At 36.6% G+C, this 14,751-nt stretch overlaps 1 protein-coding gene and 1 long non-coding RNA gene across 8 annotated transcripts; both read right to left on the bottom strand.

The window, feature by feature from the left end:
* Positions 1-7,593: 7,593 nt before the first annotated feature.
* LOC130737570 (uncharacterized) lies at positions 7,594-10,425 on the bottom strand. Of its 7 annotated transcripts, none has more exons than XR_009018790.1 (5): positions 9,857-10,311; positions 9,164-9,780; positions 8,808-9,017; positions 8,332-8,477; positions 7,594-7,998 (listed from the first exon to the last, which is right to left on the bottom strand). XR_009018790.1 is itself a non-coding variant. In XM_057589379.1 (4 exons), the coding sequence occupies exons 1-3, from the start codon at positions 9,901-9,903 to the stop codon at positions 8,815-8,817; spliced, it is 399 nt and encodes a 132-aa protein (XP_057445362.1). In that variant the 5' UTR covers positions 9,904-10,423; the 3' UTR covers positions 7,594-7,998; positions 8,808-8,814. The 7 variants fall into 7 exon arrangements, 2 of the variants coding, with proteins under 2 accessions (XP_057445362.1, XP_057445363.1); XR_009018789.1 differs by having other exon boundaries at positions 8,808-9,027; positions 9,857-10,310; XR_009018788.1 differs by having other exon boundaries at positions 8,808-9,502; positions 9,632-9,780; positions 9,857-10,308.
* A 1,180-nt stretch (positions 10,426-11,605) lies between these two features.
* Positions 11,606-13,919, bottom strand: LOC130737569 (uncharacterized). Its single transcript, XR_009018786.1, has 3 exons — positions 13,853-13,919; positions 13,601-13,769; positions 11,606-11,854 (listed from the first exon to the last, which is right to left on the bottom strand). It is a non-coding gene; the product is annotated as an uncharacterized LOC130737569 (long non-coding RNA).
* Between the last annotated feature and the right edge of the window lie 832 nt (positions 13,920-14,751).

Here is a 14,751-nt window from a genome sequence, read left to right as displayed (position 1 = left end):
AGTGAAACTCAAATGTTCGCAAAGAATTTCAAAGCAGCGGATAAAACCCCAGGCGTTGGGTTGGAGTTGACAAGGCGCCACGTTCAGAAAGGAAAGAACGTGACATATAAAAGGCGAGAATGGAAGTTTGATATTCAAGTCTAAGAAAAAACTAACCATAAACGAAAAAGAAATCGGGCGATTCATCGGATGACTCTTTGCGTAAAAGAACACAGTCACCCTCGCCACATGGAAGAACATTCAACTGAAGATCTTCATTATTAGAGGTGGTGGGATTTATCTTCGTGAACCCTTGGGCAGATATTCGAAGCGAGTTAATGCTCCCAATGCTGCCCCAGATGGAACGCCAAAGACATTTATCTTCAACCAAATGCGCGTTTGAACGCCATTCGGGTGAAGACAAATCTCCATTAGAAGAGAGAATAGAATCTACAGAGCCGGCGGGACCGGAATCCTCGTGAGTAGAAGGCGAGGAGTGAATTTCAATAACAGTGGGGGCAGAAACTTCCCCCTCCGTAGAGGGTGAAGAAAGTTCCAAGGAAGAAATACTAATATTTTGCAATGACATACTGGGTAATTTCATAAAAAGAAAAAAGAAGAAGATGAACAGGTTCAAAAAGAAAAAAGAAGAAGATGAACAGGTTCAAAAAGAAAAAAGAGAAAGATGAACAGTTTCAAGAAAGAGAAAGAACTCACCGGAGGAAGAAGTAGAGGATTGAGTAAGGAGGATGTCGGCTATGGGAGAGCACCGCGCAATGACGACGGCCGGAGTGACGGAGGTTCGCCGGAGTTCAAAGAGGAGAAAGTAAGAATTGCAGAGAAAGTTTCAGGGAAAGAGTTTCAGAAAAGTGAAAAGTGAAAAGTAAAAAGGGGTTTTTATAGAGGAAAGAGGAGAAAAGAGAATGAGTGGAGAAGATCGTGAAGAGTCGTGGGATTTGAAATTTGAAAAGGTATGAAGTGAAAAGATGTAACTCCTCGAGACGCACAACCGGAAATTGCATTCATGGCAAATGATGACGAAATCCCGGAAAACAAGGATTACGTGCGTCAGTTGAAAAGACGTGATTGACGGTTATGATGATGGCGATGTATCAATGAAAATAAAAATGGCGATGTATTAAGGAACATGAAAGTGGCGCCATATCGACGAACAACGAAATGGCGGTGAATGCATAAGCAAGAATGCGGCGACATGCCCGCGACCACGAGGAATGGTGATATGACACCTCACAAGGCGAACAATAAAAGTGGGCTACGAAGCAGCGTATTAAAGACATTTCGACTCAAGTTACCCAAGCCTCATGTCTTGGGGGCATGTGGACTGGGCGGGACATAAAGGATGCTTATGCCCGCCCAAAATGAGCAATCACCCGGACGAAGACAGCCATGGCGGGAATCAACGACACAATGAATATCTTTGCTCTTCCTTAGGTGGACCCGCGAGCCAGCTGGAAGATTCTGTTGGATTTGTCTTATATGCATAGGGATTTGGGCCCTAATTGTCAGACCCAAATATAGGAAAAGTTCATATCATGACCACACCCTCTATAAAAGGGGAGGTCATCAACTTGTACTGGACACCTTTTTCAACATTAATGAGAATTTACCTTTTATGACATCTTTACTATTTTTGGTGCTCTGCTAGGGTTAGCTTTTTCCTTTCTTTTTATGTAAGCTTCTCTAGTACAGAACAGATTCTGCTTTCAGAATCAAGAATCAAATATAGAAGGGGTTTTGTAAAATAAAATATTTGAAGAAATTTATATAAAGAACTAATAAAATATAAATTTGATTGATTTCTACAAAGGCCTAAAACTCCTTGATAAAAAAGTTCCATTCAAATAAAGAAAGAGAAAATGAATTGCAAGTAGTTTGTTACCAGTTCTCCATCTCTAAGGCTTCTTTCAAGAATAACCTTGAAAAAGTGAATGTTACTTTGAGAATGACAAATCATTTTTGTTGTAAAATGTAAGGGTTGTTTTTCCGTGAAAGAAGTAGACCAGATACACGAAAAGGTAATGACCAATTATATGGGTAATTTTTTGGTATTGTCTCACATGAGACAGTTTCAAAACAGTCCCAAATCAATAAATAAAGGCATGACACGTGTTATTTCTATCTATTTTTATTTTATTTTTAATAGTCACAAGATATTCAATCTTTGAACCCCAACATTTTACTAAACTAAATTTTAGTCCCAACTAATTTACATTATTATATTTTTTTTAAGATGTAATAAATTATAATTTCGACTGTGAAAAAAACGTATTTTCATCGTGAACATCATCTTTTTCCTCAGTCTGCCGTTGTACGCCCCGCAGAGTGCCGCTCGCCGCATCCAAGACCTAATAATGACGGCGGCAACAAGTCGAGCGGCGCGTATGGCGAGAGGATTTGTAGGCGAAAGGCTAGCGTCATCGGCGGCGGTCTGCGGCGATGGTGAGAGGTGGCGGCAAAAGATTTTAAGATGAAGTTTCTTTTTTTTAACGTGGTTGAATTGATTTTTACGGTTATTAAGTTTTTATTTTTTTTGAACTAACGGTTACAAAGTCAAGATTTGTGATAGTTTTTGAAATACAACATAAAATATTGATTGCTGAAGATTTAAAATATAATTTGATAAATGTTATGGGTTAAATCATAATTTATGATATCTTGAGAAGAAAGTATAATAATGTAGATTAATTGAGACTAAAATTTAGTTTAGTAAGATGTTGGTGTTAAAAGATTGAATATCTAGTTACTACTAAAAATAAAAAATAAAAAAATAGAATTAACACGTGTCATGCCTTTATTGGTTGCATTTGAGACTGTTTTAAAACTGTCTCAAATGAGACAATAGCCAAGAGGTCACCCAATTATATAGGGATACAGATTTTAAGTGTTTTTTTTTTTGAACAGGGATATATTTTAAGTTTTAACCCTGAACACCTAAAGGTCAATGAGGAATTGGGAAAGTAATTGTGGAGAGTGATTCTCTTGCTGCTATCACTCTAGTTAATGAGGGCTGTGAGATGACTCACCCTTATGCTGCTCTGGTTTTGCAAATCAGGGAGATGATGTTGAAGGACTGGGAGGTTATTTGTCGCCATACACTGCGAGAGGCTAATCAAGTCGCTGACTGTTTAGCTAATTTGGCCCACTCTTTGGACTTGGGTACTCATGTTCTTGATGTTCCTCCGCCTATCTGTAGGAACTTGTTGTTCTTTGATGTTACGGGTGTTTCTTACCCGAGACAGTTTCGTTTGTAGTTTCTGGGCTTAGTCCCTCCCAATAACAAAAAAAAAAAAAAAAGGTCAATGAGGATTATGAGGCAATGATAAATAAATTGAGATTCATTGTACCAAAAGAATACGAGACGTTTTCTCACCAGGCACTACAAAATCTCTGTATAATATCTTTTTTTTAATCCGTAATCAAATTTAAATGGCTGTTTATTTTGATATTTTTCATAGTAGTTTTTTATCAGCATATATTTGAATTAAAAGTTAAATAGCAATGTATCCTAAATTATCCTTACTAATCACGATATCAAATTTAAATTCAAGTGGACATGTAATTTATTCTCCATAGCAAGATTTATTTCCTTTTATTATACCTAGTTAAGTCCTTAATTTATCCCTTTTCTTTTGGTCTCATTTTTTGGTTTCATTTTCTTTTGGTCTCATTTATTCCTAGATTTATACAATCAATGATTTCCCATTCGTAAATAATCTCTCTCATTTGTGTGTAAAGTATTCAATCAATCAATATGTACCAAGAAAAAAAGTAGAGTTTAATTTGTGTAAAGTTTTTTTACACAATCAACTAATCAAATTTCAAAAGTGTGAGAAAATTTATTTTTTATTTAATTTTATTAATTAACGTGACACATCTTTACAATCTGATTGGTTTTACACTATCAGTGCATTATCTTTTTTCTAAAAAGGATTCAATCAATAAAAAGAATCATCATTGTTATCCTGAGTGTAAAAATAATGTTTGCTAATGTGTTCAGAGGAAGCGTAGATTAATGAAATGATTGGAGAGCATTAACTACAAGCAAAAGATGCACCACAATGCCATCCTGGATATAGCTTTCAAATTATGCTTTGGAAGGAGTATCACCGAGTTCTGCTTCAAGATGAGATTATGGCCGGCTCAATACTAAATGAGACTTAAAAATCGTTTGGAATTGGTGATGCTTTCTTGGCGGAAGTGCGAGCTCTCTATGAGGGTATGCGACATGTGTGGGATTTGGGTTTTCGGAGGGTGGTATGTTTGTCAGATTGTGCTGAATTGGTTAACGTGGTTACAGGGACGTAGGACGAAAGTCAGTTTTGGCATCAAGACATGATTCAGCAGGTCCGCGAGCTCCTTAATCACAGTTGGCATGTTTCTGTGCGTTGTATTCCTCGAGAGAGGATCATGGTAGCGGACGCTTTGGCTAAGTATGCGACTTGGGGTAGCTGCAGCTGGCAGGTGTGGAGAATGCCTTCGGTGCATGAGGTGTCCTTGCTTTGTCAAGACGTTCTTGATTAGTTTTTTTTTTTTCCGTTTGTTTAGCTTCCATATGTAACCAAAAAAAAATGAGACCTAAAGAAAATTTTAAAGTAAGACTTTTTTATCTCAAAAAATATTTCTTTAATAAAATACTTTTTACTTAAAACTAATTTTTTATTTAAATTTTATTTTTCGAGCTTTTTGGGATGGAGTATTTTTTTCTTTTCATGGAGACTATTGGGCTTGGTTTTTTGAACTAAGGCATTGATTTTTATTTGAGGTCTTTTTTACAAAAAGACTATTGGACTTATCACATGAATGAGAGGCTTTTTTACTTAGTAATTTTTTTGGGGCCTAGAGCCCTTACTTGGGCCACATGGGCCTTGGCCCGGCCCCGGAGGAGATGATCTGGAGGAAGAAGTCTCATTGCATGTGGGTTAAACATGGGGTCTATAACACCTGGCTCTTCCTTATTACGACCAAGATCAGAAGGTAGTGGAATATGATTAAAGCCCTTACTGTTGAGGATAGAGATGTGGTAACCGACCCTGATAGACTTAAGAGTATGTTAGTTTTTTTAATACTCTCTACGCCCCTTCAGGGGATTACTAGCGATTTCTCTGTTAGAGGAGTTTTCCCTCACCTACAGTCGTGTGATTTGGAGATTGTCCAAGCATTGTTTTTAGTCGAGGAGATCAGACAAATTAAAGATTTTAGGCATGGGGTGCAACATCCATATCTGACGACTGACCTCACGATGACAACATGAGTCTTTCCAAAACATTTTGTTATCACTCACGTGCTTCCCGAAAGAACTTCATAGAATGTCACTTATACCAACATTTCTCAAGGCAATCACACTTAACCTTGGAGTTTTTATGAGTTGGGCTCCCGAGAAAAAGATGCATCTTGTTGTCATGAGTATGACCAATCAAACTATGCCCTTCTTAAATGTATAGTCTCATACCTATACAATCTCAGAATACCTCCTGTTCGGGTATGAAATCAATTCAATCATGTGACCCTCCACCTAGAAGTCTTCCAGGAGCCATTCCTTGTATGTGCCTCATTGCACCAACGTTCTTTCCACACCCTCATCGGCCCCGGGTATCACAAGAGGCTCCAAATTTTGCCAGGATCGGATGACCTTCAGCCTCTGTTCTTTTAGAAGCATTTGGCAGTTGTGGGACAATAAAGAAACCTTTGATTTCATTTGAATAATACACAAAAATGTCTATCTTCTTGGAAGGCGAATAACTTGAGCCTTGCTGGTAGAGTTACTATCACGCAGTCCCTTATGACTTCCCTCCCGACCTATTGCATGCAAACCATGTTCCTCTCTAAATACGTTTGCACTATGTTTAAGGGGCTCGAGAAACGGTTCATCGAAGGTGCTGAGGGTGGTAACAAATGCCTTAATCATGTGTCATGGGAGAGGGTATTCCCTCCTAAGAGCAAATGGGTTCTTGGGTTTAAGTGCTTGCATGAGTTCAATTAGGCTCTTTTTATGAAGCTTAATTGGGGTTTAATTAAGAATACGGATGCTCTCTGGGTCCAAGTTGTTCACAAGTATGGGTGTGGACCTGTGATAAATGTTGAGTACCAGAGTAGCAGGATAATGTCACGCAACTAAAATAAAAGATGAGAGAGTAGGAAATTGACACACAATATTTACGTGGAAAACCCTCAACGGATAAGGGAAAAACTACGGGCACTGGTAGAAAAGATTTTCACTAAGTGGAAGAAATTACAACACCTCTCTCTAAATATAAGGAGAGAACAAATCACACTCTCTCTTGAAATAAGAGAACCCACACTAAAAGAACCTCACAAGAGAATACAAAGAAAAAACTAGTTTCTCTGTCTCTCTGAATTTTTCCTCTCTTTGAAGCAATACTCGAATGCTTGCTGGGATGGGATCATATGGAAGTGAAAAAGCTAGTGCTATTTATAAGCTTTGGCTGATGACCATCCACAAAAGTGGCTTTACCATTATCCTAACATATCTCTCTTGCATGATGTCATCTACTTGCTCAACAATCTTTATCAATTTGTCAACAATTGCAACTTTGCTTCATGATTGTTATCTTGTGGCAGTGGTAATTAATAGTCACTGTCGTTGACAATAAAGATGTTCTTCCTCTAGTGCAGCATCGAAACTTGGAGTCGTATATCTGGAATGGGTTCGAAAGACATAGGATTCTTTCACGGAGGGCTTGAGGTGGAAGAGGTTGGAGGTGGTCACATCTTGTGGTTTTTGGAAGGTTCACTGGCTTGGTTCTACTATAGTGCTTGATCAAGTACCACTCTCGACAGTGGTCTGTGTCATGTCGTTCAGTTTACCTTACTCAAATATGGTCATTGATGTACCTGTTTGGGCGTGCACAACAAGTAGTGAGTACTCTTCAAGCTCTGCATATGATCTTCTTATGGGCCAAGGTGCTCTCTCTCCTTTTGATCCGACTTGGAAGCTCGTTTTGCATTGGAAAGGAGCCTAACAGGCTAATATGTTCCTGGTGAATGAGTAATTGGATCCAACGCTTTACTCCTTGGATTTGCACTAGTGGGTGGTACATTTTATGCATTACTCTCCTAGATCGCAGTGAGTCCCGTCCTGGTCTAATCTCTTTGCGAGTCTTCTGTGGAGCTTTTGGAAAATGAGGAAAGAAGTCATTTTCCAGCAACCTACTTGGAATGGAAACAAGGTCCTTTGGTTTGCAAAATCGATTCGGCTTGAGGATGATTCTGCTAATATGGATGTCCTATTTTGTGATCACCAGATGAATTGGTGGCCTTATTTATTGTGCCCAGACCCTGGTGGGCTAAAGATCACCAGTTGGGCACCTCCAATCCACTTTTAGCCGAGCTTTTGGGCCTTAGGGCGGCGGTGGAGCTTGCTTAGGCTTCTCGAGCGTCATCATTGAGTGTGGATACTTTTGCTGATTTGGTTTTAATTTAAATAGGAAATACAGTTTGTTGTGCTCCTTATAAATATGTACCAATTGTTTACAATTTCCACCAAAGAAGCTTGTATTTCGGAAGGAATTTATCAAAGGTTATAGAAAAATAAACTAGAAGTGGCGTAGAATGCAGGCATAATAGAAAGGAAAATTTCATTGCACAAAGTAGGAAAATTTCATTCATACATGACTAACTGAGTATTTATCAACGTAGACATAATACATCAAATGTTAGTTTAATGTTTTTGTCAATTGCATTTATAAGCATTGGTACATTTTTCATGGTACTAACTACTAACAACTTCAAATATCAGTGACCTCTGAAAATGTGAACATCAAGCACCGGATCTTTCATATTGATGAGCTCAAAGACACAAGCATCTCCAACTACCAATTTATTTTTTCTAGCAAATTCGACCCAACCTTTTGACAACTTGCCCGAACCTTGTTTTGGATAACAAATCAACTTCACAGGCCACAATTTCTTTTCAAACTGTATCATTATGGTCTACTGCATGTCATTGAAGTACTTTTTGATGAAGAGATTTGGTACACGCTGCATCAAATCATATTTTTTATCGCCACAAGATCAGAGCCTAATAGCTAATCACAGTATAGAACAATAACTTCAGGTTTGCTGCTAGCATTATATATGTAATATATGTATTTTTTATGGAAATTAGGAGACTATGAGTGTTATAGTGTCTTGGATGATGGATATTCATTTGTCGTCATGCAAACAGACATTCCCACACAATTCAAGACAAAAAATGAAGGGAACTCTTTTCATGGGTTGAGGTAAAAGTCTGTTAATATTGCATCCAGCCAGGATCCAAACATAAATACAAAATACCACACTCCTATTTGATTAGCCACTTGATAAACTTACCGGCCTGTGATCTCGGTTCATATTTGGTGCTAAATTGACTATGAAAAAGGGATTGTTTGAGTTGAATTTGTTAGCTTCTTTTAGAGCAGCATTTCTCAAGGGGCGGGGGCTAATTAGCTTTGAAGTTCTTCTAATTGTCTCCGCACCTGTGGTATATATGATAGTTAGCTTAAGGATGCATTATGTACAATTTTGAAAATTCAATAGTTGCATTTTAAGTTGAATGAACTTAACCATTTCATAGGGAGGAGTAATAAGATAATAATTAACAACAACTTGCTCAGTGGCAAAACAACATTGATATTTAAGATTTACATCTGCTGGTAAGAATATTTTGACTTTCAGTGTACCAGAATCTCCTAGGGTTGATACGATTGACTCTATCTCCTTGAACTGATTCCAAGGAAGAAAATTATAACCATTACTATGCAGATCAAATGGAATAAAACTCTAAAACAAAAACCAACTTGGATTACCTTGTGATCAAGGCGGCGAATGCAGTTCTTCGGCAAGTGGAAAGATCAATACTTTTAATGAAAGGGGTACCCTCTTGTTTAGCTCAAAAAGACATACATCTCCCACCTTCAAATTATTAACTGATGTGAATTTCTTCCACCCAGCATTGAATTTGCCGAGGTTAAAACTAACAGACCAAGTTCTCCCATCCAAGACTTGCAGAACGACACCTGTTTCATTCTTCAAATATTTTTTTGCAAATAATGATGAGATGTGCTGGATTATTTTTATACATGTCAGAAAACCTAACAAGTTATACTGCTTCATTATATAAAGCTATCTTAATGGATAAAAATAAGGATAAAATAAATCTCACCAAGGAATATCCATTAACAGGAAGGTTTCATGACAGTCATGAAGGAGGGAATTTTAGATTGGAAGGTTCTGGCTCTGTTCAAAGCTTCAGTGATTTTGGAAGTTAAGTCCTCCTGATAGGACTCACAATGAGTCATGGGCCCAAAGAGGAGGACCAACTGTGTCAACTATGCAGAGGCCCAGAATATGGAGGGTTTACATCTTTGGATTCTACAACAGTTCAATTTCCTAAATTCAGTCTCTAACCATCCAGAGGAGGATTCTTCAATTTTCAGCCTTACTCTATGGGCTATTTGGAAGGGAAGGAACAGAGTTGTCTTCCAACAGGAAGTGCCAAACCCTGAAGCCACCATTAGGCAAATTTCAAATATGATTCATGATCTATCAGCTACAAAACCAGTCATAATTAAACAAAGGGTGAGCCCATATGGCTCCACCGTCAATGAAAGACCGTGGAAACCTCCCTTACCTGGGATGCTCAAATTGAACACTGAAGCCAGTTGGAAATCTTCCTCCCCTGTGTGCTCCATTGGTATTGCTGTGAGGGATGAAGCTGGTCTACTGGTTACTGGATCTGTTTCTAAAGCGTTCTCACATTCAGCTCTCATGGCAGAAGCTCTGGCATTTAGGGAAGCATTAGTACTGGCTCATAACATGGGATGGACAGAAATTGAAGTGGAATCAGATTGCTTACCCTTGATTGAGGCATGCAGAGATGGGAAAGGACAAGGTGAGATCCATAGTATTGTTTCAGATATCCTTAATCTGAGGAGGAATTTCCAGTGGTGTGCTTTCTTATGGATTCCTAGAAACAACAACAAGGTTGCACATGAGATAGCTAGATTAAACTTCATCAATGATTTGGGTCCCTACTAGTTGTTCTCTCTCCATCCAGCTGTGAGATCTGCTTTAGCAACTGATGCAAGACTAATACCTCCAGGAGCTTCTAGGTGATTTTGCATCCTTAGTACCTCAAGAGTACTCTCCCTCTTGGATCTGCAGACATGGGCTAAGCAACAGTTCTATTTTTTTTACTCGGTTGTGTGAAGTGGGAAGGAAGATGTGATGCTCTTGTCTCTCAACATACACTGTCGGATTCCCCTACTCTCTTGTCTAACTTTGTTTTTTAGCAGATGCAAATACCTTTAATCAATTGTCTTTATTGTGGTCCTTCTTCCATTGATTATTTAAAAGGTGGTTGCTTACCCAAGATGTGGTACATGGCGGGGTTCTCTCTATTGTTGTGCCTTTGGATTCTTGTTGTTGGAGTTTTGACTGATGTTTTTTACTGAATGTATTCTACTACCGGCCATCTCTGCTCTTAGTTAATGGTCTTTTGGGTTTTTTTGTCTCTTTGTGTTAACTAGCATTAATACCCGTGCATACCGTGCGATGCACGACCCTTAATACGTATTTTTTCTCTTTTGGTTTTATAACTACTTGAATTTTATATGAACAATTGATTAGGGATACATTGTTGAATGACTAAAATTAAGAGCTATAAGAACACAAGAATAATGTAAAAAATGATAGTAAAATATGCAAGAGATGCAATTAGATACCAAAACACCAAGGGGTGCGATGCACGGAAAAATGATTCTACAATTTATCAAAATAAATTAAGCAATTCATATATTGCACAAAATTTTATTGTTTTTTTTTTTGCATACCACCATATATTTGTAGATTAATTATTTTAATAATAGAGGATGTATCTTATGAGAAAGATGTTTTTATATGAGAACATAAGAATAAATCATGTCGTTGGATCTAATCATGGATGGTCAAGATTAAAAGGTGAAATCATGTGACATTTTAAAAAAATCACATGATTAGATCTAACGGTCGTGATTTATTCTCATTTTCTCACATAAGATCACATTTCTCATAAGATACATCCCTATTCACATAAGATCACACTCATAAATAGACTCATGATTGGCACCACTATCTTAATCCTTAATTATCATATAAAATGATGAAAGACAACACCAAGGGTCATATAGAGAATCCATGTTTAACCAACGTTACCAATGGCCAAATTAAACATCTTACATCTTTCTCTCTATATGACGTCTTTCACTTGAATCCTTATGATGATCATTCATATATCGAATTTTTGTGTCACTGTCAATGAATTATCATAATTTTCTAAGAATACCATACAATTCATGAGAAAAACTATAATTTTTGTACACTTCAATGCGTTTTCCATCAAAAAGAGTTGTTCCACCCAAATGTGAGTTGTCCCATCCCAACCCCAAACCCAAATTCAAATAGAAGTAAAATTAAGTAACAAACCATGTCATAGTCAAGCAAGTCTTTTTTTTTTGAAATGGTAGTCAAGCAAGTCAAGGTTAACTCAACAAACTTCACAATAAACCACACGTCCATCAGGTAATTATTATACTACTACTTCTCCCACAAATCAAGAGAGTAATAATTGCTAAAATAACTCCTAATGCTTTGAATAAAAAAAATTTATATGGAGAATTCAGTAGGGTAAGCTAAAGTAAATAGGTGAAAAAATCTACACACAAATCAGGCAAAGTTGTCAATACATGAATATAAGATCAAAATATTTCATTTCATATGTACTTGAATTTCACTACAACCTTGCAAAAAGGCTTAGAGTTGAATACACCTAATCCAACCAGTCAGTAAAATATCCAATGAGGATTATGTAGGATTCCTGCAAGTGAATAGAAAAGGATATACTTAGTGAAGTTCAGAGCAAAGTATATGTAGAAAATAAAATTGCATTAAATAAGCCAATAGTGGAAAATTTGAGTTTTTAGATAAATACTCTAGAATAGAAGTTGATTAGAAGAATAGAGATACTTCAAAGTTTAACAATGCTCCAAACAAATTTCAATTCTAAATGTAGGGAGTAATAGTGTAATACAAGATCAGTGGTTAGATCTTCAGCAACATATATAACAGATATGCCATTAACATATAAGTTTAGCACAAGTTCCTAAACATATATGAATAAAGAAACCTATATGCATGTGCAATCAGTACAGCTATAAAGTGCAACTGGTAAAATGCATGAATAAAGAACAACATTTCAAGAGGTAATTTAAGTATTATGGTAAAATCAATAACTTCCTAACTATGTTTAACAACTCAGGTAGTTAAATTCTTACATAAACATTCAACAATTTATCTTAACGTACATCTTCTACTTTTCATGTTTCTCTTTTCAATTTCTATTGAAAGTAAAACTAAGGGTGCATCAATAAAAAGGCCAAGTTTTTCTAAAAAAGATCAGGGTACCTTTCTCCACAACACACCTAAAAAAGGATAGCAACACTCTCATCTACTTTTTTTTTTCTTTTTTCTGTAGTACACTTTCAACTCTCTATACCCTTCTTTTCTCAGTAAAATTATCATATCAGACCATTTCTAGAATTTTTTAAATTGCACATTATACCATTACCATTTTATAGTTGACAATAGAGATCTTAGCATAAAATTAAGGAATAAGACATTCGGTGAGTCAAAGGAGGAAGATGGAAGTTTTTCAGAACCGTACCATCACCATGATTAAGCCTATCTTTTAGCCATTATAAATTTGTTCTCTGCCATATGGTGAAGGTAATTGATGACTCTTTCAATGCAAATGAAAGCACTCACATGGTCAATTACAATTTAATCATTGCCACAGCTACAAAGACAGAGCAAATGCAAAATACCATATTACAATAAGAATACATTCAAGAAGTTGCTTTATAGTTTCAAACTGTTAAGACATTAAGTTAGACAAATTAAGCACTACACCTGTCAAATAATGTTAAAGCACCACATCTGGACTAATTACACTTAGAAACACATAAATAAGGAGTAGTAGAGAGATTAATATATCATTTATACACTTTCTTGTTTAAGTTTTCTATGATTCTAAAAGGAAATATAGACTCAGATATCATTTATACCTTCTCGACGGATAACAAAAAGCATACCTTATTTCCTATCTCTCAACTTTAAGGCTTGACCAAATTGTTAGCTTCTAATTGTTTCTCACTCCTTTTACCAGCATGCCGACATTTCATCACCATGCCACTTGCGTTTTAACATAATAAAAAAAATGTTATCTTCTAAATCTATACTCACTAAAATACTACTTGAAGTTTTAGTCCCTATGTTTGTGAAATGGTATGGGTCCCAACTTATTCTTGAACAATTTCAAAAAGCAGTTTGAGAGCAACATCCAACAAAAAGTCACGCATTTGACTCATCAATGGTTGGACACGTTAAAACCACTCAAATGCAATAGTATAGATTTAAACCTCTGCTAGTTAGCTTTAGTTACTAAATAAAAAAATTCAACAGGTTGATAAGATGCATAGAACAAGTTTACGGCAAATCTACACAAGTGCTCATAAAAAACTCCTCTGATAAATAAATAAAGAATCGTTTAAGTTAAATGCTCCACCTTTAATCAATATCCATTAAGCTCATCCTTTCCACATTTTACCACATTCTGGTCTCTGCTTGCTTTGGACTTTCACAACCCATAGATAATAAATCCTACATGGGAGAGGGAACTGGATTAAGCTCATCCTTTCCCTTGATAATCAATATATTAACTCCAAAGATACCTCCTACATGGGAGAGGGAACTGGATGAAGAACCTAGGGAGAAATGAGAAACCACACAATGAAAGGGGCAATTTATAAGCACATACCTGCCTAACACTTCCAGCAAAGCTCTTTTCTCCAAGCAGTTACCTTACTTTGAAACCTTTTTACCCTGCATCATTGAAAAAAAAAATATATCAGTCAAATTAAAATTACACACAGTGTAAAGAAGAAGATCAGAGGCAGAATCTATGACAAAACTGGATAAAACAAATTAATCAATACACACTAACACTGATGAAGGTTTAATTATCTGATCTCCTCCTTTTCTCTAATGAAAACAGAAGTAACACTTTATTAATGTCTCCAATTTTTCCACATTAGTACCAGATATATTAATAAATTACATGTCAAACACATTAGTAGAAATTTTTGCACAAAGGTACAACTGATAATGAGAAACTTGTATTGGCTCAGTGAAATGCTCTGATTTTCCATTAGAATTACCCATTAGCCTCTGGTGTTAGTTATCATACACAATATTTATTGATTGAATTGAGAAACGGAGGTATGCTAAAAGTCTAAAACACCTTGAGTAAAGTTTGTACAATTTCTAAAAGTCAAACACATCTAGAAGAATTTGGAGTTTGATTTCACATTTTTCCTATCCAAGCTGTCCATTTTATCAATCTATACCTTAATCAGCATCAATGTGTTCTTTTCATTTTACCATATTGTACAATCTACATCACCAGATATTGCAAAGAAACCAATCCAATGTACAACAGAACACCAAAGATAAATATCCAGAAAATAGAAAAGAAAATTAAGAAAACTACAGTCACAACCCCCAATGAAAAAGAAGAACAAAGTGGTGGTGGACGAAAGTGTTACGCTTACCTTGCAAGGAGAAGAGGAACGAAGTGGTGGTGGACGGAAGCGGAGCGGCGACGAACGACGGCCAGGAGAACGGAGCAGTTGAACTTTGAAGGGGATTGATTTGAGC

Source organism: Lotus japonicus, chromosome 2, assembly GCF_012489685.1.
Source record: "Lotus japonicus ecotype B-129 chromosome 2, LjGifu_v1.2".
Classification (NCBI taxonomy): Eukaryota; Viridiplantae; Streptophyta; class Magnoliopsida; order Fabales; family Fabaceae; genus Lotus; species Lotus japonicus.
Note: the sequence above shows the minus strand (reverse complement) of the source record. Positions and strands in the feature narration are given on the sequence as shown.

Coding starts and splice junctions, on each gene's coding strand:
- LOC130737570 (XM_057589380.1), bottom strand. CDS start 9,903: ATGGATCTCACCTTGTCCTTTCCCATCTCTGCATGCCTCAATCAAGG. Junction 9,781..9,856: donor TCTGCATGCCTCAATCAAGG/GTAAGCAATCTG, acceptor CCTAAATGCCAG/AGCTTCTGCCATGAGAGCTG. Junction 9,018..9,631: donor GTTCAATTTGAGCATCCCAG/GTAAGGGAGGTT, acceptor AGAATGAAACAG/GTGTCGTTCTGCAAGTCTTG.